At 38.0% G+C, this 25,390-nt stretch overlaps 1 protein-coding gene across 6 annotated transcripts in view; it reads left to right on the top strand.

Moving 5' to 3' along the window:
- srpk2 (SRSF protein kinase 2) overlaps positions 1-25,390 on the top strand; it is a 141,936-nt gene that overhangs the window by 63,866 nt on the left and 52,680 nt on the right. For all 6 annotated transcript variants that reach the window (XM_052033949.1, XM_052033953.1, XM_052033952.1 and 3 more), the window contains 2 exons: positions 11,051-11,190; positions 17,077-17,185. In XM_052033949.1, the coding sequence (XP_051889909.1) occupies positions 11,051-11,190; positions 17,077-17,185 (249 nt within the window). The remainder of the gene's footprint in view (positions 1-11,050; positions 11,191-17,076; positions 17,186-25,390) is intronic.

The raw sequence follows: 25,390 nt of genomic DNA on the forward strand, positions 1-25,390 counted from the left end.
TTTCTTTCAGGATTCAACCTTCTGGTGCTACCACCGTGAAAATCTTCATAATGGACATCCAGAATATGTAGTGCAGAAATTTTTAAATGGTGAGAATATGGATAATATCATGGTGGTAGTAGTGCGAATGACCACTGCGTAGTTCTTGTGGAGACTGTTGTGTCTTTGCTCCATGTCATTATGTTGTGTGGCACTACCACATTGTTAAATGAAATTGATTTATTATGATCTAATAGCTCAAAACTGGGTATCCATGAGGTGCAATGTGCTATCAGGAGTTGCAAAATAGTATTATACTATCCTCTAAAAGCTGAAGACTTAGTGTATTCCTTAGTCTGTTATTACTATCAAGCTAAAGAACAATTCTGGTGAAATGAGTGTAATAAAATGTGCCAGGAATAGTATCAGACAAATCCAGAAATGAAAATCCAATCTGGTGAATACCTGGTGAAGGTATTAATAAAGAGCAGAAGGAATGTGGTATCGACAAAGCTGAGTAATGCCACGACCAATAGGTCAGATCAGAGCTCTGAATTTCTGCCACATCCAATCATGAACAATGACGGATAATCATACAGCTAATTAAGATCCCCATCAATTATAGTAGGACCCAGCATGTGAGTGCTTTGCTATCGCCTAAAAAAGAACAGAGTGAATAATGATCTTGACCTCCTGAAGATCGTGTGATCACATAAGTCAGCTTTCAGCTAAGAGTATTGAATCTATTAACAACCGGACTGTGGTGTCACAGCTTGCCATACCTCTAGCCAAGTTGCTCCCTTTTTCTCTAGATGAGCCTTGGTCACTGCCTTGAAGCCCTGTAGTGATGTACAAGGACAGATATGATTGACTTCCAAAAACCACAGTTGTCTTTTGCGTTAGGTACAACTTCGGCCAGTGTAGATTTTTCACCATGATTCCCATTGACTTCAGTTTTAATGAGGCTTCTTGCATTCACTCAATTCCTGCCTTATTTGTAAGGCCATTCACTTTCTGATTTAACCTTTTTCAGCCATATTTGCTACATTATAGCCAGGACAGTGGGGTCTACCTGACAATGAGGAAAATTATCAGGGTATCACCTGTGCACAAAATCATCAGATAACTAACTGCAGGTGTTATAGACAGTGCTCCCAAATGGAAGCCTATGATTACTTCACTGATGTTCAGCTTGGGTAATGACTTGGCTCCAGACATTATGACAGTCTTGGTACAAATTTACTGAAGGATTATTATTATCAGTATCTTTACTAGATCAGCCTTGTTACAAGAGGAGGCTAGAGATTGGTTATCCTGCAGCAAACAACTTATGTCTTGACTCCTCAGATGTGTTCCACCGTCTACAAGGCTTAAGTCAGGAGACTACTGGAGTATTCTCCACTTGTCTGGGTAAGTGCAGCTCCAATAAAACTAGATGCTTCACACCATACGGGTCAAAGCAAACCTTAAGCTCCACACCTGCCACTCTAAACTTTCACGCCAGTTACCTGCAGTGCACTGGTTGCAGTGAGGACCATCTGCAAGATGTGTTATAGCAAATTGAAATGTTTCTTTGATTGCGCCTCCCAAACCCTTGACCTCTACCAACCGAAAGAACACTGGTAGCATGTGCTTAAGGATGCCATGACTTGCAAGTTCCTTTCCTGGAAATATGTCATTGTTCTTGCATTGTCACTGGCTCTGAATGTCAGACTACCCTATCCAATGGCATTATGGGAGTCTCTCTGCTACAAGGACTGCAGCTATTTAAGAAAGTGGGCATTAAACATTGTCAGTTCAAACCATTTATATTTCATAAATGAATAATGTTTTTCCCAAGGTAAATTGGTGTATTATTGTGAAAAACTTGTCATGCATACCATTCATACAGATCAATTCATAACAACAGTGCATTGAAGTAGTACAGGGTAAAAAAAAATAACAATACAGAATAAAGTGTTACAGTTACAGAGAAGGTGCAGTGCGGGTAGACAATAAGGTGCAAGGTCATAAGGTAGATTGTGAGGTCAATAGTCTATCTTATTGTAATAGGGAACCATTCAATAGTGTTATAACAGCGGGATAGAAGCTGTCCTTGAGCCTGGTGGTACGTGCTTTCAGGCTTTTGTATCTTCTGCCTGATGGGAGGGGGGAGAAGAGTGAACGTCTAGGGTGGGTGGGGTCTTTGATTCCGTTGACTGCTTTACCAAGGCAGTGAGAAGTGTAAACAGAATCCATGGAGGGGAGGCTGGTTTCTGTGAAGTGCTGAGCTGTGTCCACAACCCTCTGCAGTTTCTTGCAGTCACGAGCAGAGCAGTTGCCATACCAAGCTGTGATGCATTCAGATAGGATGCTTTCTATGGTGCATCAATTAAAAATTGGTGAGGGTCAAAAGGAACATGCCAAATTTCTTCAACCTCCTGAGGAAGTAGAGGCACTGGTGAGCTTTCTTGGCCATGACATCAATATAGTTGGACCAGAACAAACTATTGGTGATGTTCACTCCTTGGAACTTTGAAGCTCTCAACCATTTTGACCTCAGCACCGCTGATGTAGACAGGAGCATGTACACTGCCCCCCTTCCTGAAATCCACGACCATCTCTTTTGTTTTTGCTGACATTGAGGAAAAGGTTGTTGTTATGACACCATGTCGCTAGGTTCTCGATCTTCTTCCTTTACTCTGACACATCGTTATTTGAGATATGGCCCACTACGGTGGTATCATCTACAAACTTGTAGATGGAGTTTGAGCAAAATTTGGCCATGCAGTCATGGGTGTATAGGGAGTAGAGTTGGGGGCTGAGGATGCCGCCTTGTGGGGCACCAGTGTTGAGGATAATCATGGCGGAGGTGTTGCTGCCTATTCTCACTGATTGTGGTCTGTTGGTCAGGAAGTCAAGGATCCAGTTGCAAAGGGAAGTGTTGAGTCCCAGGTCTAGGAGCTTGGAGATGAGTTTGCTTGGAATTATAGTATTGAAGGTGGAGCTGTAGACAATAAACAATAGTCTAACGCAGGTGTCTTTCTGTCCAGATGCTCCGGAGATGAGTGTAGGGCCAGGGAGATGGCGTCTGCCGTAGACCTGTTTCAGCGGTAGGCAAATTTCAGTGAATTGCAGTGGGCAAACCATGGCCCAAGAAAATTTTCCTCTCATATAATTATTTCCTGCCTAACTCCTCAACTTCAGATAAAATACTGTACAGAAATGACTGTTTCAGAATGCTAGGCACAATCCTTTTTTTAAATTCTGCAGCGTAAAAAGCTGTGGAATCAATAGCTAGTTTGATATTTTCAGGAAATATTTTACTATATCTTTTAATTGAGTTTCTTTCTACAGAACTGTGGAAATTATTACAATGAATTTAAAGAAATTGAAAATAATAGTGGCTAACTGAATTAAAAAATCAATTTTATAAAATAAAGATGCTTTGTTATCATTGTATGTACTTTTGAGTTTATACAATGTTTGTCACTGTACATAATTTGTAACAAAACAGAAAACTAAGAACTTGGAGTCAACCAGCATCTGTGGAGTGAAAAGGTGTAAGTCTAAGTTTCAGGTTGAGAGGAGAGGGGAAAGATTGCCAGTGTATAGCAGTACGAGGGAGGGTGGGGGCTTGGACGGAGCCTGGTAGGTGATGGGTGGAACCAGTTGGGGATGGATGATGGACAGATGGAACCATGTGGAGGAGGGTGAAAAAAGGGAGAAGAAGAATAGGTGGACAGGTGAATGTGTGTGGGAGGAGAACATCAGGAGTGTGGGTTACCTTAAACTGGAAAATTCAATGTTCATACCCAAGCAGAATATTGAGATATTGTTCTTCCAATTGGCATTTGGCTTTTCTGTAGCAGTGGAGAGGTCGAGGACAGGCAGGTTGGTGAGGGAGTGGGAAAGAGAGTTTAAATGACGTGCAACCAGAAGCTTGAGATGGCTGAGGGACAAAAGCGCAGGTGCCTCCTAGTCTGCACTTGGTTTCACCGTTGTAGAGAAGGCCACATTGTGAGCACCGAATGCAGTAGACCAGGTTGGAAGAGGTGCAGGTTAAACCTTACCTCACCTGGAAACGCTGTGTAGGTCCCTCAATGGTGGTAAGGAAGGAGGTGAAGGAACAAATGTTGCACCTATTATGGCTGCAGAGGAAAGTGGCAGGGGATGGGCAGGGATGAGCGGATCAAGGAGTCCTAAAGAGAGTGGTCCCTGTGAAGCAGAAAGGTGGGAAGAAGGACTGGTGGTGGGATCACATTGAAGCTGGCCTCAATGGCGGAGGATGATGTGTTGATTGGGATGAAAAGTGAGGACCAAGGGAACTCTATTGCTATTCTGTCTGGAGAGAGGGGGGATGAGAGCAGATGTGTGGAAAATGGAGGGATGCATTTGAGAGCTCCATTAACTATGGTGGAGGGGAAGCCACATTTCTGGAAGAAGGAGGACCTTTCAAGAACCCTAGAGCAGAAGGCCTCATCTTGAGAGTGGATGCAGCAGAGCTGGAGAAATTGAGAAAAGGGGATAGCATCCTTAGAGGAGTCAGGGTGGGAGGAGGTATAGTCTCAGTAGCTGTGGGTGTCAGTGAGTTCTTGGAAGATGTCAGTGGCAAGTCTGTCTTCTGAGGTGGAGAACAATTGATCCAGAAAAGGAAGGGAAGTATCAGAGAGAGTCCAGATGAATTTGAGGGCAGGGTGGAAGTTGGTGGCAAAGGTGATGAAATTGAAGAATTCTGCACAAGTACATTTGCAATCCACAAGGCATAACCCAAGTGCTTGATAGAATATTCTCCACTTCTCTGGCTGAGTGCAAGTCCAACAATTCTCGAGAAGGTCAATACCATCTTGGATAAAGCAACCTCCCTAATTGGCACCATGTCCACCAATCTTAAACATACCACCAGTGCACAGTTGTTGTTCTATTTTCCATGTACAAAATGCTCAAGCTATTTGCCTAGGCTGCTCTGGCAGTACCTTCCAAACCTGAGGTCTCTGCCACCAAGAAGGACAAGGGCAGTTGGTGCATGGTAATACTGCAGCTTCCCCTCCAAGTCGCACATAATCCTGGTTTGGAAAAATATCACCAGTCCTCCTCCATCTCTGGATTGAAGCAGTGTGGGAGTATCTCACCAGAAGAATTGCAAAGCTGACCACCACTTTCTCAAGGGCATTAAGGGATGAGGAACAAATGATGGGCTTTGACAGCAGTGCCTAGATCCTGGAAAAAGAATAAAATAACAAAAGAAATGCTGGGCATGCTAGTGACACCTTTATCCCAACATTTGAGGACTGAATTAAAAAAAAAAGGATGCCTTGGCTTCTTTGCTGATCAACACATTTGACTAATGTAAATGCATTCTCTTTTAATGTGGGTGGTTCAAATACCCCAAGCAACACTAATGTTTGCTTTAATGTATTTGATTTAAATAATCATAATGCCAGACAATGCTAGACATTGGACACACAAGCCAGAAAATGTTAATCAACTGTACTGGGGCTTGTTTTAAGGATTATTAATGCATTTCCATGCTGAATTTGTAACCCAAGTAGGTTGTGTCATTTGCAGATTGTCTTAAATTATTGTATTTTCCTATCAAAATATTTTGAGAAAGATTCCACAACAAAAATATCACTGCACAAACCTGTATTTTTTCCAAGCACCTAAATCTATCAGAAGGCATATGGCACTGAGGTAATTCACAACATTCATTCAAATATTGACTCTGAGATGTATTTGCAGGCAGCATCTTAAGTTGTGATATAAGGCTTATGTAACATCTCAGCACATGTATTTTCATGTGAATCACTATTGCTGTATTCAATGAAATCAACCTGATTGTAGATTGCCCATTATTTCAAAGCAATTTGCAGGAAGGCATTTTAAAGATTACATTTCAATCTTGACAATGTAGCTTGCACCAAACTAGTATAACAAAATATAAATGTTAATATCACCATTTAACTTATGATTTAAACATTAACAGAAAACATGAACACTGATTTTATTTTGCTTGAATGAATATTTGAGCTATTTATAGGAAAAGATGACAAGACACCATACCAAGCAGTAAAGATATTGAGTGCTTGGACACTGCAAAATTTTGCCAGATGTTTTCTGGAACGTGTATGCAATATTATATCTATTTTGTCAAATGAAAATATCTATAATCAAGAGAATGGGTGTATTACCCGTCTCTGGGGCATGCTTGTGCCCTACAACTGGCTACTAAGTACTAGTCATACATCAGCATCCTTTAATTTTTGCTGCGGCCTTTCATTATCATCATATCATCGTTTAGACTAGAAAATGAATAAACACTAATGTGCATCTTCTCTTTGCAACACGGAATTTTGACACGTGAGCATTGAATTGCAGGAGTTTTGATATCAAAATAATCTTTTGATCTAAATTTAAACTCTTCACAGTATTAAATATATTAATATTTCCAATTGTGGGAGTTGTAAACTCCATGCAATATTATCTGTGGAAATCTTGTTGTTTTTCTTGATCAGATACAAAGTGATGGACCAGATTTTACAGGGAAATGCCAGCACTTAACTAGCAAGTTTGAGATTTTTTTCATTTGCTTTTCCAAAGCTGCAAGTCCCAAACCTACTAATAGTAGTTTGCTGGGGCTTCCTCATGAAGGCCAGAATGGGATGTGAGATAACAGCAACTCCCCACCACTTAGCTGGGAGTGACTGTGATAGTTCATAGTATTTTTACGTTTTAATTCTTGAGCTTGTTCAAATATTTTAGTTAATATTTTCAAATATTTAGTCATTTTAAAAAGTTTGTAGTAATTTTCGGATGTTTTCAGATGAGAGAAAAATTCAAATACAATATTTTGATTGACAGCTAGCTAAGAGAGGAGGTGTGGCCTACATGGCTATTAAAGTTTTTTCAGCAATATCATAGATAGGGCTTGTGGTCTGCCCGTCCCCTCAATGTCTTTGTCGTTGTAGTGCAGGTGGCTGCCACTGTGCTGGACATCATGATTGAACATCAGGCAGACTTGGGAGCACAGGGTGGTGCTGATCAAACTGAATGAAATGACTGCAGACATTTTTTTCAAAAATCAGCTGCAAATTCAAGTGGTTAGAAGTGTCTGTACAATAACCTGTGTTTTTACAGTAGCCTTAGTTGTGGTTGACTTTCAATATATTGCAGTTTTGAAAGATGCTACAAAAATGCATGTCTTTCTGTACTTTAGCAATGTTAGTTTATGTTGGTTGAGAATTGTATTTGTTAATTAAAGGGGCAAGACAGCAATGTCTGCTTACATTTTTGTACAGATCAATTTATGATGTGAATATTTATAAAATGTTATAGAAAGCACTTTGGAACTTGACAGTAATTACTAAAACGCAAGCAGTGTATATTTCACTGCTCTTTTGGCTGATAGAAAACAAATAGATTAACAAAGGTGTATTTTCATATCACTAATGTAAATTGCATTTTTATAATTTTTAATGTGGTATTGATGGACAGTAGTGATTTGCTTGTCATTTAAAATGGCTTTAAGAAAGTAAAGTGATTATGGATGCTGTAATGAAATGTGTATTTGCAAAATAATAGGATTTCAGACAAAATGGAAATGTGAAGGATATCATAAATTGTAATTGATTTTATTAAAAAAAATTAAAATACACTCCATAGCCTGCATTATGTAATTGTTTGGCAACATTTAATATTTTTACTGCTGTACTGATGACAGTCATCATACCAATGATCATTCCCTGTGCCCTGTTCATTAATGCAAAATCTGCTTCTATGGAAACGATTTAGTGTTTTCGCATATGCACAGTGATTAATGTTGAATGGTACCTAGAATGTGTATTTTATCTAAAATATAAACAGAAGACGCTGGAAATACTCAGCAGGTCAGGCTTCATCAGTGGGAAGAAAAACAGTTCATTTTATCTGTTATTTCGATTAGTGTACAAATTTTCATAATTTTCATGTTGTAAATATTATATCCCGAAACACACAAATGCAGAGTACAATTTTTTAAGGAGGCTGATATTTTAATTGTAAGCATATTATTTTTATATTGTCTGCTTCCTTTTGTAAGAGCTCAAGAAATCAAGTGTGCATTGTGTATGTTGTGTTCAGCTAGAGTTTACTAATTATGGAATTAAGGAGGCTGGCAAACATGACTTTTTACAAATATCTTTGATGATTTAAAATAACTTGTAGCGAGAAGTTAATCTTGGGAAAATCTGCTTGATTAACAACTTTCATTGATTTAAATCTGGTGAAGTTCCTGCATACAGCACCACTGAGTGTGCTTGAAACAGTTTTCTCAATACTTTTGAAGCATAATGTGTTAGATATTTTTAGAATTACAGATGTAACAAATCTCATAATAGTATTGCAGCATATTACTTATGGATGCAATGTTATTTTCCCTTTTTTTTCCCCATTTCTCAAAATATTTTTGATATAGGTGCCCTGATGCAGTATCAGTCTGGCATACTGGCATGTTCTAGAATTCCTCAGAAATAATGTTAAATATAATATGTAATGGAAAAATAATACTTCAACTGGCATAGTTTCAAAGATATGGCAGGCTGCTTCTGTGATACAGTAAGTTAATTGGTATCATCAGAAGCACCAGCTTTTCAAGGTATTAATTACTCAACTCTTAATTCTTTGGAATAAGAGAAAAAATATTGGTCATACTTAAGAGATCAGACAACATCTGTAGACAGAAATAGAGTTAACATTTAAGGTTGTTCAGAAACATGTTTGGATTGTCTTACAACTAACACATACAGTAAGTTTGTGAGATGGGATGAAACTTGAGCTGGCAGGACTCAACTAAATTTTATAACAAAGCTATCTTTATTCAAATCCCAGCCCTGTTTATTGTATTCAGACATCATCCTATTGCTTATAATTTTTTTTTTCATTTCTTGCTTTTTAAGGGAGGGAGAAAATGTCAAAAATTCAGGTATTTGGAAAGTTAAACATTTCACAATTTTTTTCAATCTTTTTATTAAATTTCAAATTCAATTTCAAATTAATATACATAACAATAGTGATTATACTCATGGTGCGAAGAGATCGGGATTACAATAATAACAGTTGACATATATACTCACAGGGAGTAAAATATATAATCTGAACCTCCCAATCTTTTACTAAGTGAACATGATATAAAAGAATTTGAAAAGAAATTTAATTATATGAAAAGAGAACCCCCAAAATTAAAAAAAAATAAACAAAAGCAAACCAAAAACTCCCAAAAAAAAAAGCTGGACTGTTATTTCTTTGGTTTAAAAAAAACATTATTATGTCGTTAGCTCCACTCCTCTATACTCAGATAAGAGGTTATTGAAAGGGATTCGAAAAAGGTCTGCTTACATCATATGGAAATACTGAATAAATGGACTCCAAACTTCCTCAAATTTAAGCGAAGGATCAACAGTACCAGTCCTAATTTTTTCTAAGTTTAAATATGTTATAGTTTGAGAAAACCATTGAAATGTGGTAGGAGGTATAGGGTCCTTCCATTTAAATAGAATGGATCTCTTGGCCATTAATGTAACAAAAGCAATCATACGACAAGCTGAAGTGGATAAATCGCCGGAATCCATCACTGGTAACCCAAAAATTGCAGTAATAGGATGAGGTTGTAAATCAATATTCAGTACAATTGAAATAATATTAAAAATGTCTTTCCAATATTTTTCCAAAAGAGGGCAGGACCAAAACACATGTGTCAGGGAAATGACCTCCGAATTACATCTGTCACATATGGGATTTATATGGTGATTAAAAACGGGCTAACTTATCCTTAGACATATGGGTCCTGTGAACCACCTTAACTGTATCAAAGAGTTTCTAGCACACATTGAAGATGTATTAACTAATTGGAGAATTTTCTTCCACGTCTCTATAGGTAAAAGTATCTGGAGTTCTCTTTCCCATTCATTCTTAATTTTATCAAGTGTCTCTAGACGTATTTTCATAATCAAATCATAATCAGATCATAAATTATTGCTATCAAGCCCTTCTGATAAGGATTAAAACCTAAAATTTTTCAATTTTATTTGGTATTGGAAAAGTAGGTAAAATAACTTTTAAAAAAATTTCTGATCTGTAAATATCGAAAAAAATGTGATCTCACATTATTGAAATCTCAGTAATAACATTAAATTCCACTTTGTTAATCAGCATTTGACATGTTGGAGTCTCCAGAATTGATTCGGAACCTGTGGGCAAACAACTGGCCATCTCTTGTTGCCATCTTTCGTAGAAATTTTGTAGCACAGAAAAAGGCCCTTCAGCCCACTGAAGCCCTACTGATCTTAAGCACCAATCTTACACTAATCCCATTATTATTCTCCAAACATTCTCATTCCCCCACTCCCTTGATTTTATCACACATCTGCACACAAGAGGTAGTTTGCAGTGGCCAAGTAACCAACCAACCTGCATGTCTTCTAAGAGGAAACAGGAGCACCAGGAGGAAACCTATGTAATCACTGGGAAAATGTGCAGGATTGAACCTGTGTCACTGGAGATGAGAGGCTGCAGCTCTACCAGCTACATCACTTTCCCCCAGAAGTTTTTAAGAATTCACCTTTTGAGATTTGAGTAATTTATTTAATTGGATTAGATTAAAGTTGCAGTGCAGATTTAAGCAACAACTTCGCTGTTCTTGAGACTTCCCCTCACCAGGGTCTTCAAATGAAGAGCCATCGCAACCAAATCTTATTCTTGCTTTTCAATATCAATAGATAGGCAGACTTCCCAGATGTGGTTCATTTTTACAGTCCCACTGAGCTTGGGATTGCTAAAAATCTGTTGTTTTTCCAAAATACCATGCCTATTCACAATGGGCTAAAACAGAATAGACCAGTATTTGTGTTTGTGGCTTCCCTACTTTGTATGCTTCAGAGAACAAGATGTTGAACTGTATCAACGTTAAATTTTATATGATAAATCATTTGTAAAGGATTTTTGAATTACCACTTTTAAACAAATAGTGAAATGAATCTAAGGTTTCATGGGGTTCAATTTTTTGTAAAACTCAGAAAATATTTTAATAAATTCTTCATTATTTTCCCTGCTTCTTAAGGCCAGAGGCTCACCACAAAGCTGCGGCAGCTGCTCCTCCTCCACCACCGCCTCTACCAGAGCCTGTTCCTCCAGAACAAGAGGAGGAAATCCTGGGATCTGATGATGAAGAGCAGGAAGACCCTGCTGATTATTGTAAAGGTAAATCCTAAATCTACTGCAGCTGTGGTAGTATAATTTGATTTTTACAGGTAGATTTGTGTTTTTTCATTGCTTTATCTCTGTGTTTCATATTTTATGTCTACTTTGGGTAGTGTGTTTGAAAATATAGACAGTTTGGCTATGAAGTTTGGAATAGTACTGAATAATGTAATATAAATGCTGTTAAGGTTTCACGATCATGGTATTATTTCAAGAAAGGAGAAGGAATAAAAAAATGTTTCTAAAAGTCTATAATGGCCATTTCAGTTCATTTTTTATAGGTATGTTGTGATTTGAAGAAAAATTACACAACAGAATGTTAAAAATACTATTTTAAATGTCAAGGGTTTCACAGATTGGTCAATGGGATGCCTTTTCAGCATTTTAAGCTATTACATTTAAGGAAGTTGTTTTGTTTTGTATGGCTAAGATAAGGACTAAAATATCTGGATGTCTTAAAGAGGCTTGCATTAATAAATTCAAAAATTTCAAAACATGTAATAAGTAAATTAACTGAATTGGTAGTTGTTTTGAGCTACTTAACCTGTCGCAAATTTATTGATGGGTTTTGGTGTTGGTATTTGAGGGAGGAATGTCACCCAGGACATTGGGAGAACTTCCCTTTTTTTTTAATACACCTGGGTTGATGGGACTTTGGTTTAATTTTCATACAATTGGCAACACCTTGAATAATGCAGTATTTCATAATTACCACCAGAAGTCCAGCTAAGTTTTGCTCCCATCCATACTGGAATGTGAAGCTATGAACTGTCTCAGGGCAAGAGTGTATTTGATTTGGTTAAGTTTACACTTGCTTTTCTTCAACAAAACAATGAAACATCAGTTATAAAGATTAATTATTCATATGAACTATTATTTTCATTACAAATTCAATCTCTCATCAATTTCTGATCTCTGTATAATCAGGTTTATCAACATTTTTGTATTTATCCACCATAGCATGCATATTGATAATACATGCCAATTTAATAGGAAGGGGAGGAATAGGCAATCAGAGAAGTGTGATGGATGGTACTGGTGGGAGACTGGGTAGAAGTTGGAGATTGAGGTTGATTTTTTTGGTTTGGAAGATTTGTTGGAGGGAACATATTTGAGTCTTTGGGTAGCCTGGAATAAAGGAATTATTTGTGTCATTGAATCTTTTTGGTACACTTAAGTAATTAAACCACAGCTCTATCTATTTACCTAAGTGACAGTACTGCTAACAATCAAGAAACATGTTTTGTAGCTGATTAAATTAGATTAAATGAGGGAACTGGCACTACTATTACAGAAGTCCTCACAAATCCACATAAATAATGTTACTCTTTTGTTCTAAACTTCTTGCCTCTACCCTTGTTTTAAACTTTCAAAATTTGGGGGGGGGGGGGGGGGGGGGGGGGAACCTGTGGCAAGACAATTGCTTGTATAAATATCAACTGCCATCACCTTTTTGAGACCAATTACGTGTAGCTTTATTTCCTTCTCCCTGTGATTTGTGTAGATTAAAATTAGGGAATCAATCAAAAGCACAGTTCTTACTTCAGTCCTTTGGTTTTACCTTAATAATAAGGGATGCTTGGGAATTATTTCAAGGGAGAGCAGCCAGTAAGCTGAGATATGATGAACCATCTTAAAGGTTGGCAAATGGAGCAAGTTGGTTCATATAACTTTACTTGTGTGATTCATATCATTATCTAAAATTGTCAACGATTAAATCTGTAAGATGCATACATTAATTTTATTTTAACAACTGGAAGTTGGAAGAAGTTTCACTTTTTCTGCACCTCTCCTCCTCTCTGAACTTTATGGGAGAGATTTGAATCTCGTTTACTAATTTATTACTGACAATAATGATGTCACAAATCTCCATTGTGATTATGTATGCGACTCTGAAGTCTGACAAAAGAGTTGACCATGCTGTGGCATGTAAGTCTATAATGTGTGATGCTGTAGCATGTTTCACATCAACTGGAAGATGGTTTTATTCAATCTTGCTCAAAGCTGGTACATGCTGGTCTTGTCAAAGACCATCAGTGAGTTAGGAGCATGAAATGCTTAAAATTGTTGCCAGCACTCTAAAGATATTTCAGGTTGTCTTTTGAAGCGTTTTTACAAACACCCTTCTTTCCTTTAACTCTCCATATAAGATCTGCTGTGGGGGTGGGATTGTTCTCTTCCATTCTGATGCTGTCTAGTAATCAAGGGAGACTGACTATCATTGAAGTTAAATTGTAATTTGGCATTTTTGTGGAAGCTTCATTTTTTTCCTTAATACTTGTTAGGTTTTCAGTCAAATGATTTGGAGTTCACTCATATTAGTGAGAATGATATATTTATTCGATATCCATGCTATTTATAACATGTATACACCAGGACAATAGCACAACATAGATGACAGGGACAAAGAGACCACTTGAATTACACTAGGGATTCTTCCAGCATGTCATTGATGGGAATCTTTCTTCTTCAAACCAGAGGCTCAATGGAGAAGCTTCCTGTTGGATGTGTTATCTTCGTGGATGCGTTACCTTGATGAAATCTTTTTTCCGCTTTCAGAGATCAAGGCTGAGTGACCACTTGTGTCCAGTCTTGCTGGTTGTTTTGCAAGGAAATACCCTCAAGTATTTGCTAATTTCAACTGCAACTTGCATCACATGGGGGTGGCAGACCGTCATTATGGACTTCAATCTGGATGACCTTTCCTTTTGGTTTTAATTACAAAAATGTAATTGTTTAGTTGCATAAAATATAACATGAGAAATGCTCAGTCTCTCTGTAGCTATCTGTGCTCTAATGTCCATCAGTTACCCTACCATTGCCCAGTTAACTCTATCACTTACAGCATCTGCTAGCAGATAGCAGTGAGTCCTCAATATTAGTCTCCTGTGGCCTAGCAGATCAGCTGTTTCATTTTTTTAAATTTTGTATGCTTGAAATGGTTATTTAGACCATGTATACAAAATAATTTGTATTACCCAGAAAACTTGCATATTTACCTTGTAAGAACTAAGAAGCAGACGCACAAGTTTATGAACTACTTCATTTTCAAATTTTGTATTTTAGCTGAAATTGGACTGTTTTGTTATTGACCAGAGAAGCCAAAGGCGACATGATTCTACGCAATATCCATAATTAAAAGAAACTTCATTTCCTTTTATCGAGAGAGTAAATTCTACCATGCACAGTGTCCCCATAAAGGTCACTGAAAACCCTAGGCCCTTTTTGTTTTTTTTCCTGTGTTGAAGCCATAGTGGGCAGACCTCTCATTTCTCTGGGATTGCCAGTTGCCTGTTCCTGGACTGTAGTGTTTCTTTCAGCATGGATTAGGGTGCAGTCTTCCTCTGTGAAGGGCAATTCTTGGCTCCCAGCTCATCTACACAATTGAACACTTTTTAACAAACTTAATTAAATCAAGCTTTACTTGAACATGAAACAACAATTCACTTGCACTTATTCCAATCTAGTGTGTTGCATTTGTTATTCATAATGTTTCCTGTATAGATTGAGTCACTGCTTTGCTAAAGGCCATTGTTATGTTCCTGAGCTTCCAGTTGCCTGTCACTTTATTTCTCCATTTCTCTCCCTCTTTGTCCTCTGTCTGTGGTCTCCTATATTGCTCCAACTATACCTAGTTAAAGCTTAAGGAACAGCACCTCAGCTTCTGATGAGGTATGTTACAACTCTTGAGACTTAGCTTCTGGCTAGCACTCTCCTTAATAGACCTGTAAGTGTCATATCTACCAGCACATCTGTGTGGATGTGGATCTTGGCAGAAGATTGTTTGTCTGTCTTACTCTGTCCTTTATTTATCCTTTGCAGTAAGTGACTTAAGCTACTTATTTTTAGAATCTTTGTGGGTTGATGTACTAGGTTAAAATATTTCTTTTTGGAAGAAATAGCCATGCATTTCTAAAAGGTTTATTCTGCATTTGGATGGCTGTGGGCCAAATCAACTCTCAAGAGTTAGAAATAAATTGTATGCCAGAATTAGATTTCATCCAGGGGTTTGCAATTTACTGTATTTCTGATGAAGTGAGCCCAACATAGAGTTCACTTTGAGAAATTCAGTTAAAAGTAATTTGCTGTCTTCTAATACCTTACTTAAACAGGATTTTTGACAAAAAAGTAGATAATCAAACTTTTAGCTGAAGCAGGCCTTTCAATCGATTACAAAGGAGCTGTCCAATTTTGTTTCTTGCTCTTCTTATTCAGTGCTTAAATAAGTAACATGGTGTTTGACTTGTCTAGCCAAAGCCAAAATGTTTCTTAGGACTACATCAGTTTTCCAATTTGTACCTCTAATTTCACTGCTACATATGAGAATATGCTTAACGTAAGAAATGAACAGTGCAATCCATGCACATTGATTCTCCTTTAGGCTCTTCCTCCTTTTCATTTTTTTTTCACTGTAGTAATTTCTCTTCTAACTGCCAATGTCCACCCTTCAAGCTTTCAAGTTATAGCCTGCTTAACCACTGCACTCTTGGCCCCTCTACCATGTGCTCTTTAGATTTACAGTTCACAAAGTGATAGACATGTTTCCATAATTTAAAAAAATATTTTATTATACCTCTCAAAGCTACTTTTTCCTCTTTGTGAAATCATTTGATATTGAATTTACCATTTTAACAGGGACACCTTCTGGTCCAGGTGTTGCTTGACAATGGTATTAATGAATTTCCAATTTCAGAGATCAGTTGCGCCACTTGAGGATAGAGCAGTAATGAAACATTATTAATGTTTTTTTTTGGGGAAATGAACGGTGAGTTGATTGTGCCTATGTAAGCTTTGGTGGGGGGTGGTGGGGGGGAATGTTAGATATTGAATGTGCTCTCAGTACGCTGGTGGGACGAGGCCAATTCACAAAGCTTGAACACCTGTTGCAGTCCAAGATAGCAAAGGTCCGTGAAATAAATTTTAAGCAGAGACTCGCTAAACTGCTTCTGAACTGCATTTTCAAACAATAGTTTTTATCATGAGAAAGTCTTTCAAGAACATTCATTTAGTTTGCTATGTACCAAGTCATGGGCTACATTAATCTATCAAATGCAAGTAGAATTGGCAACAAAACAAAATCATTTTTTGAAATGCCAGATTTGATTGGATATTTCTTTTATGGAAGATCTGTCTTCAAGTAAAATTGGTTTAATTCAAGGTCTTATTAAAAGTGCATCTTGCTCATATTTGAGGATGCGATTTTGGTAGTTAACAATATAAATGGAAATGAAGAAAACAGCCTCCATTGTGTTTATTGTGATATTTATTTATTGTCATTGATTTTCATTAAGTTTTGCTTTTTTTTTCCCAGTAGTTTTCCTGAAAGTACAATGTTTTTAGTTGCAGTATGATTCCCTCTTTGTGCATTGCAGAGGATCAGTGATAGTTGGAACATCCACCTCCATGACTCTGTGCTCTGTACTGATCCTGACTACTACTTAGTGATATGTGGAGGGGTTTGTGTTTGATAAATAGGGGATATCAAATATTAATTTTTGAAAAATTCACAAGGAATTGCACTTCATTTAAGAAAAACACAAAGATTCAATAAGTAGGTCAATAGAGTCAGCTGTTCATGTAAATTCTTTTTCTTGAAAGTTATTGATTAATTGTGTAAATTTATCAATGGTCAAAAAAGCAATTTCAGAACTAATATATCTAATATATATGTGATCCCTCCAAGCATGTGTTGAGAATAACCTTTTAGGAAAAATGGACTTGTGGCTGTGCTTACCTGAGTTACATGTATATTTAGTTTAGTAAAATACTCCTCTTCTTTCAGCAGCAGATTTTGAATCATTCACTGTTGTCAGTACAGTTTTGGAATATTTACCGTCTGGGGAAAAAAATTTGCTTACTCATTGTTATTTTTTCCATCTCTTTCAGGTGGCTACCATGCTGTGAAAATTGGTGATCTATTCAATGCACGATACCATGTAATTAGAAAGCTGGGATGGGGACATTTCTCTACAGTATGGCTGTGCTGGGACATTCAGTAAGTAAACATTATGTTTTGCAAATACTGTAAAGATTCAGTCATGTAAACAATTTTCATAATTGAAATTAAATAAAACTCTCTATTCCACTTCATTTTCACAGAAGTTTAATTTGCATTTATGAACAGAGAACTACAAGAAAACGTTGGAAGTAAGCAAGTTAGACAGCTCTACGGAGGGAGAGGCAGAGCTCATGTTTCATATTGATGACCTTTCATCAGAACTAGGGAAAGTTTAGAAAACATATGTTTTAAGCTGTGGTGAAAGAGGATGAGTGGGGAGAACACAGGGACTGTCTGTGTGAAAGTACAGTTCAAGAGAAAATGGATGAAACAGACTGATGTTAACTGAGAAATGGTGATGAAGACTTGTTAATGGCTAAGCTGTTTAAAAGAGAAAGTTGAGCAGACTGTAACAAACTGAGATCATTTATTTCAGGTTTGCAGCAACTGCTGTGTTCTGCATATCATAGTTCCAGCATTTTTTGGTTGTTTCACTCTTGTCAAGTCATCATCTATTTACACCTTCTACAGATTGATCAGCTGCTGTTAACATGCCATCACCACCCTCTGTCAGCTGACACCAATCTGTATCGTCCATTTTCTCTTGTCATTAACCCAATCGACATTCCCTTACCTTGGTTCTACTTTCCTGAATATTCGTCATAATGCTTGACATGCCAAAATTCTGTCCCTCTTGATCTTAATTATTCAGCTACTACAGCTCCCTGGAGGAGAGAATTCCAGAAATTTCTAATCCTCAGAGAAGAATTTCCTCCTCATCTGTCTTAGATAGGCAACTCTTTTTCTGAAATTCTCCCCTTCAGGGAAAACATCCTGCCGTCTATCCTGCTAAGCCCCCTGTTAATCTAATGTTTCAATACGTTCATTGCTCATTCTTCTAAATTCCAGTGAGTTTATACCCAGTCTACTTAATTTTGCTCACAAGATAGCCCCTTTGTTTCATGAATCAACCTGGTGAAACTTTCCTTAAATGCATGCAAAGCAAATGTATCCCTACCTATTTAAAGAGATCAAAATTCTGCGGAGTATTCCAGCTGTGGTATTACTAGTGCCCTGTACAGCTGTAGCAAGAATTCTCTATTACATCCCCTTTGCAATAAAGGTAACAATTCCATTTGCCTTCCTAATTGCTCGCTTTACCCACATACTCATCATGTTTCATGTGCAAAGACAGCTAGATTCCTCTGTGCAGCAGCATTCTGTAGTCTCCATTTTAACAATATTCTGCTTTTCTGTGCTTCCTACCAAAGTGGATAAACTAACCTTTTTGCACATTATACTCCATATGCCATTCTTATTACCTACTTTCTTAACCTGTCTATACTTATTCCTTTGCAGGTCCTGTGACCTCCTCCCATGTGGCAATCCCACCTATTTTTCTATAAGTAAATCATCAGTAAATTTTTAACCGTAGACTTGGTCCCTTCATTTGTTGTTAATCGTAATTGTCAATATTTGAGGCACAGCAGAACCATAAAGCATTTATGGCTCAGAACAAACTTGATCAGACTACGTGTTTGTGCTGGTCAAAAAAGAGCTATCCATACTCATTCCACTTCCAGCATTTGATCCATTGTCCCACAGGTCATGACTCTTCAAGTACACATCCAGGTAATTTTTCAATGTGGTAAGGATATCTGCCTCTATCATCTTTTCAGGGAGTGAGTTTCAGACTTCTATTGATGACAAGGGCTTTCAGCATTAAGGTTATACTGGAAAAGCTGGTGTTGTTCTGCTTACATCAAAAATTGAGAGAGTACAAGATAATAAGTAAAAACAATAAATGGTAGAGATGCTCGACACGTCAAGCAGTGGTTCTGGATAGAGCTAAGAATTAACCTTTTGGGTCAATGACCCCAGATCAGAGAGAGGTTAAATAGAGGGAAAACGGTATGTGACAAAATTAAAAGTTCCAAGATATGGCTGACGCAGTGTTAGCTTGTGGTCGCAATTGAAATTTTCTTCACCCTTGGATGTCACTTTCTCTGCTTCAACCTCTTTATCTTCAATTGTAAGTTAAAAGTTGTGTTTCTAATTTAACTCTATGCTTATGAAATACTTAGGACTTGCTGCCAATCCTGTACTTGGTCAGATTTATTTTTCTGCAAAAGAAGCGTGGCCTCAAAAGTTGAATTCTTGTGCCTGCTTGCTGTACTGCTTTTCTACCTATCTTCATTTCTTGTCTCTTTCTAACTTTGTCCAAGATGTAGCTGATGCAATTGTTTTAAGCTCTGATCATACTCATCCCATTTGCATTTGCAAGAAAACTCCAGCCTTGCTTATAATGCTGTGGCTTCTATGAGCCTCCTTCATCTATAAATTTATTCCAAACGACTCTTTCTAGCCATTCTCTGAACGGTTCTCACCTACCTTTCTGCCTTCAGTCTGTGAGTCTTCCCTATTGTTTAATTTGTGAATTCTTGTTGGTTGGAATTTTAGACCATAAGTTTATTTACGGTTCATTTCAATTGATACTGAGGTGGATGTGTCTGGTTTCAGTGTGCCTTTCTCAGTGCTCTTTCCTTCAGTCGTAACATTTACTTCTCAGCTGTAGAGTGGCTGCCTTCAAATTCATTTACTAGGTTATATTTTCTCAACAGTCAACTTTAGCAATTGTTTCCTCTCTTCTTTTACTAAGACATTGATTCAAGATTACAGATGACTTACTTCTCCTCTGGTTTTGTAGCTTGAGGTTAGTGATGAGGCCAGTGTGGGAACCACAGATTCTACCACAGATTCCTCCACAGGAGGCAGGTCATGGCCGACAGGGCAGGTGGGTGGGTATGTTATGAGATAATCCACTACATATGCAGGGCCTCTGTGTTCCTGATTCATGGCCTTGAGGCTCTGAACACCATACCAAATGCTCTCCCTCACTTCGAGCAGTCATAGGCCAGAGATTCCCAGAAGTTAGCGGGGATATTGCCTTTCTTCAAGAAGAATTTGAGCATATCTTTGAATCTTTTCCTCTGTCCACATTTTTGACTTATGGACAAAATTGATTTATGGACATCTGTAAAAATGGAATCAGTTTGTTACATGGGGATGGGCTTTATAGGGCATGAAAAAGATGAAGTCTACCCAGTATAACTGAGTGAATGTAACTGTGGCCTCAATGCTGTGGATGTTGGCCTGGGAGAGCTCAGTGACATTGGTTCCTTCTATTGGCTTCAGAGGACTTTGTGGAGGCAGCATTGATGGGATTTTTCCAGTGCCTTGATGTGTGCTGTAGGCAGGCATGTTTTGGAAGCATAAAGGAGGACAGAGATCACTGGTACCTGATAGACCTTGAGTTTTGTATTGGGCCTGAGGTCTTAATCTGCAAATACTCTTTGCCTCAACTGACCTCTGGCTATGCTGGTGGTGGTGAACTTCACCTTCGATGTCTGCCTTCATTGATAGGTCATTCCTGAGATTTGGGAAGTGGTTCGTGTTTTCCAGGTCTTACTGTGAGTCATTTTTGTTGGATGGCAGTGTGATGCAACGGGGTAGCTTTGTAGAAGGTCTGTGCCATGTGGATATTGGGTGTAAGGCCCCTCTTTTTATATGCTTCGTCAGAAACAATAACAATGGCTTGGAGCTCAGCCCGTAAGCATTTGCAAAGGCAAGTATTGTCTGTATACTGTAACTCGACTGCTAAGGTTTGGATAACTGTGGTTCTGGAGTATAGTTGCCATAGATTGAAGAGCTTCCCATTTGTTCTGAAGATTAGCTCCACACCCATGAGAAGAATACCCCTCAAGTCTATCAACTGTTTATTCTTGCATCTTGTTGCAAACATAATAGATTTCCCAAGAGGCATTATAAGGTAGCAGCATAGGAGATTCAAGGAGAAATTGGGAGGAGACTATAGCAGGTAATCAACGATGAGACTGAGGAGAGATTTGCAAGGGCTTTTTAAGATTGGGGTGCATCTAAGATAGCCAAATCTTTTTGGTCTAAGGTGCTGTTGGTGGATTGGAAGTAAAAGGGCATATAGAAGTCCAAACTTAAAGATGTGATCTGGTGTAAAGAACTCGATGATGTGCGGATAAAATGGAACAAGATTTTAGCCTTTGGGAATTTTGATTCCTTATTGCACTGCACTTTCTCTGCAGCTGTGACACTTTACTCTGTACTTACTGTTTTTCCTGTACTACATCAATGCACTCTGTGCTAACTCAATGTAACTGCACTGTGTAATGAATTGACCTGTACGATTGGTATGCAAGGCAAGTTTTTCACTGTACCTTGGTACAAGTGACAATGATAAACCAATACCAATACCAAAATCATTTTAACATAAGAACATGAGATGCATGACATTAGGACATTGGGCCATGTGGTCCCTTGAGCTAATTTCACCATTCCATTCAAGAAGGTCATGGTTGAACCCGGAGCTGGTCCAACTTCCTACCTATTTCCTTTATCCCTTGATTTAAATCACAGCTTTAACAGACTCAACAACTGAGCATCCATAGCCTTCTGTGAAAGAAAGTTTGAAAGATTTTGGACTCCCTGAGTGAAGAACTTCTCCTTGTACCAGTCTTAAATTGCCAATGACTTATTTGTTTTAGTTCCAGACTCTAGAGTTAGAGAAAACAGCTTTTGAGTATCCTGCCAAACACTCTTAGAATCTTATAGTTCTGAATCTAGTGAATCGAAAGGATCTCGACCCAAAACATTGATTGTTTATTTCCCTCCATAGATGATGCTTGATCTGCTGAGTTCCTCCAGCATTTTGTGTATGTTGTGAGAGGGATGTGGCAAATGGGATTAACGTAGATAGGAATCATGGGGGGCATGGACAAGGTGGGCCGAAAGGGCCAGTTTCTGTGGTGTATATTTCTCTGATTCTACAAAGTGGCAGGAACCATAACAAACAGTATATTGACATTAAGCTGGAGAAAGTTTTGCTCAGATTTTAATTCTGGTCAAAGTAATCACATACAGATTGATGATGGTATTGTTAGCATACATATTAAAGCAGATATTGTGCTTCTAAATATCATCAAGGAGAATAATGAGGAGGAGGGAATAAAGTATGGAATTATAGAATACCTCTGTATTTGGGCAGCAGAATGCCATAGAAGTGGACTGCAAAGGAGAGAAGCTGGGGATGTTTAGCGTAGTTGGCAGTGTGGAAGGTGGTGGAATGCTTGGGATTAATGAGATGAGGCAAAAGCACAATTGTAGTTGCATGGAGTAATGTTTTGTTAATTGTAGTTACACGGAGCGTTGTGTTTGTGGGTCAGGCTGAAAGGTCTCCAATGAAGGAAGGTGGAAGAGCTCCTATCATGCAGGAGGAGGCCATTCAGCCGATTGGGCCCATGATGGCTCCTGCAGAGCAATTCCATTTGTTCCATTCTATTAGTTCTATTGCTGAATGAGGGAGTGTTATTGTAAAAAGTGGTGCTTGATGGTATCTTCAGCTAATCCCTATTGATTTCTATCATGTGCATGCTGGGAGCCCTCTTTACAACTCCAGTTTCTGTTAACCTCACTTCCTCCCAGACTTCAAAAATAATTCTTTAGTTAACTACTAATGAGACCTACCATGTGCTTGCAAGCAATTTTTTTTCTAGTATAGTGGGTTGACAGTCTGATGCTTAAAAAAAAGGTGCATAAATTTGAATTGATCAAACAAGTCTTTTTTAAGTGAATTTATTGAAAATGTAGTGCATCTCCAAATGTAAATGACAATGAAAATGCCTTGGTAAAATTTATTTATTTTTTTGCAGAACACGTTGATCATACTTCCCTAATTCTGGAAGCATAGAATATTGCTGTAGCATTGTGCAGTGTCATAGTTTTATGATGCTCATGGTGAATGTCTGATGACAGTTGGCTCATTTAGGAAAGCTGTAGAAAATGAAGAAATAGAAGTAGGAATAAATTGCCCTATAACGTTCATATTGTTCTTGAAAGTGAGAAGCGACTTGTCTCACTTGTTGATTCAGAGATTGGAGATTTCTAGGCGATCAATGGACAAGGCAATGCATACCTTTTATGAATAACAATATAATACAAAAATATATTAATTCACATATGTGACATAAAACTGATGCTTACTTTTAATTACAATTCTACTTTATTTAGTGGGAGAGATTCTGCATTCATGTTCGGTTAGAAATCTTTATTCAGCTTCAGCACATGTAAATGATTTGCAGGAGAACTTGCTACAGCAGCTCTTCACATTGAGACAATAACAACAGTTTAAATTTTACTTCATTTGGAGGAACATAAATAAGCACCATTTATATGTGGGCGTAAAAACAGGTCTTAACATGCCTTGTATTTATTGTAGGGGTCTGTATCCCTGCCTACTCCACCCTGTGGACATCCCTACTTAACACTAAACAACAACAAAAAAAAATTAAAGCATTTTCACATCTGTGATGGAGTGAAGTATGGAGTATTCTGGAACTGAAGTATATTTATGCATATCAAAAGAAATTGTGTGTGTTTGATTTGGAATGGAGTTGAGGATTTCGCTCCTGCTCACCACTTCTAAATCAGTGGTCAAAATGTTAATAGCAAAAAGCTGCAGATGCAGTGGCTCAGATAGCATCTGTGGAGCGAGAAGTATAGTTGATGTGTCAGGTAAATGATCTTTCTCCACAGCCTGAGGTTTTCACTGTTCCATAACACTGAAATAACAGTCTTCAGTCTTTATACCTTTCTGCCTCATTGCAGCCTCAGATCCATTGTTTAGCTCAGCAGAATGCCTTTGCTTGGTTCTGATCTTAAGTATCCAGTTATAAGCAGAGCTCCTCCAGCAATGGTTTCTCTTCCAACTTGTTACTTCTGAAGTCCTCCAAAAGATTCTCCTTCCCTACACTCATAATTTACCCTTTCCTCCTGTACGTTCTGGTCTGTATGATATCATTTAAAATGTGTCGGAAAATAGAGAGTGTGCAGGTAAGCGTGTAGGATTTTCAAGTGTGATGAAAAAACCTCATTATTGCCAGGTTGGTGATTTGCTGGGCATGAAATCCAGTGGGTGGTCACAATGGGGGATTGGTCTTAGTCATTTAAAAAGAAGGGAAAGAACAAGAGGAAAGAAACTACTACATGGAGGATGCCGAGGGACCAATGGCTGAGAGCTTGGGGGAAAAGGTTGTGGAGGAGAGACATTAAGGGAAAGGGCCTTCGTGAGAGTAGAAGTTGGGCTGGGTCAGATACCAAATGATTATGACGGTGAAGTATCTTTGAGACTGGAGGAGTATTCTACTAATCCACAAAAAAGTGATCTTGCATAACTATTTTGAACCCTGAAAAACTGGATTGACCAGTGTAAAATTTAAAGTGCCCTTGCAAAGGCATTGTGGAAAAGTGACTTAAAATGTCATTTAATTATCCTTAATCCTGAGAGCAAGGCTGCCGCATAAAATGAAACACTTGCCACTAAAACAATAGAGGAATGAGGCAAATTAGATTTGTTGTCTTTTGGTAATTTTTTTTAACCCATCCAAATCTCCTGTGCCCAGAGTAGGCCTGGGTTAATGATAGCTTCCATGTGAATGTTGATAGCATTGAGTTGAAACTTGCTAAACCTACTCTTCACCAGCACCCCCTTCACTGCCACTCAAGTTTGAATTAAAACATTCAATGTTCCTTGCTGATCTGCTTCAAAAATGTACATCACAGCCTTCATCTTAGCTATTCAAATGTTCTGCTGGCTGGCCATCCTTCATAAACATATCTGTTTCCTCCAATCTAACTAGGACCCAGTCATTTTCACCATCAACAAAACACTTGCTGGTCAGTGTTGACTGTTATCTGGAACTGTCAGTTTTTTAAAAATTCCTGTCTAGTGTCAAATTACTCACCACTTCACTTCCTCTTTGATCTGTTTGGTGGTGTTTCTCTCCTTTTTTTGCTCTCTGATTCTTCTAAAATATCAGCTGAATCAGAGAATATCTGATTATCCTTTCCATTTTTGAAACAATTCTGACCACTGCACATTCAGTATTTTCCAAAATAAAACAATAGAAGCCGGGAATACTCCACATGTTAGGCAGCATCTGTGGAGAGGGAGGCAGTTAACATTTCAGGTTGATGATTTTTCATTAGATTTATTTCAGATTTCCAGTCTTTGCATTATTTTCTGTTTTGCTTTATGCATGTGGTGTTTGCTTTTTTTGGTGTCCTGATAGAATGCTCCATTTTTAAACTTGTTTACTTTTTCATTTGCTTTCT

Source organism: Pristis pectinata, chromosome 19 (genome assembly GCF_009764475.1).
Source record: "Pristis pectinata isolate sPriPec2 chromosome 19, sPriPec2.1.pri, whole genome shotgun sequence".
NCBI classification, from domain to species: domain Eukaryota; kingdom Metazoa; phylum Chordata; class Chondrichthyes; order Rhinopristiformes; family Pristidae; genus Pristis; species Pristis pectinata.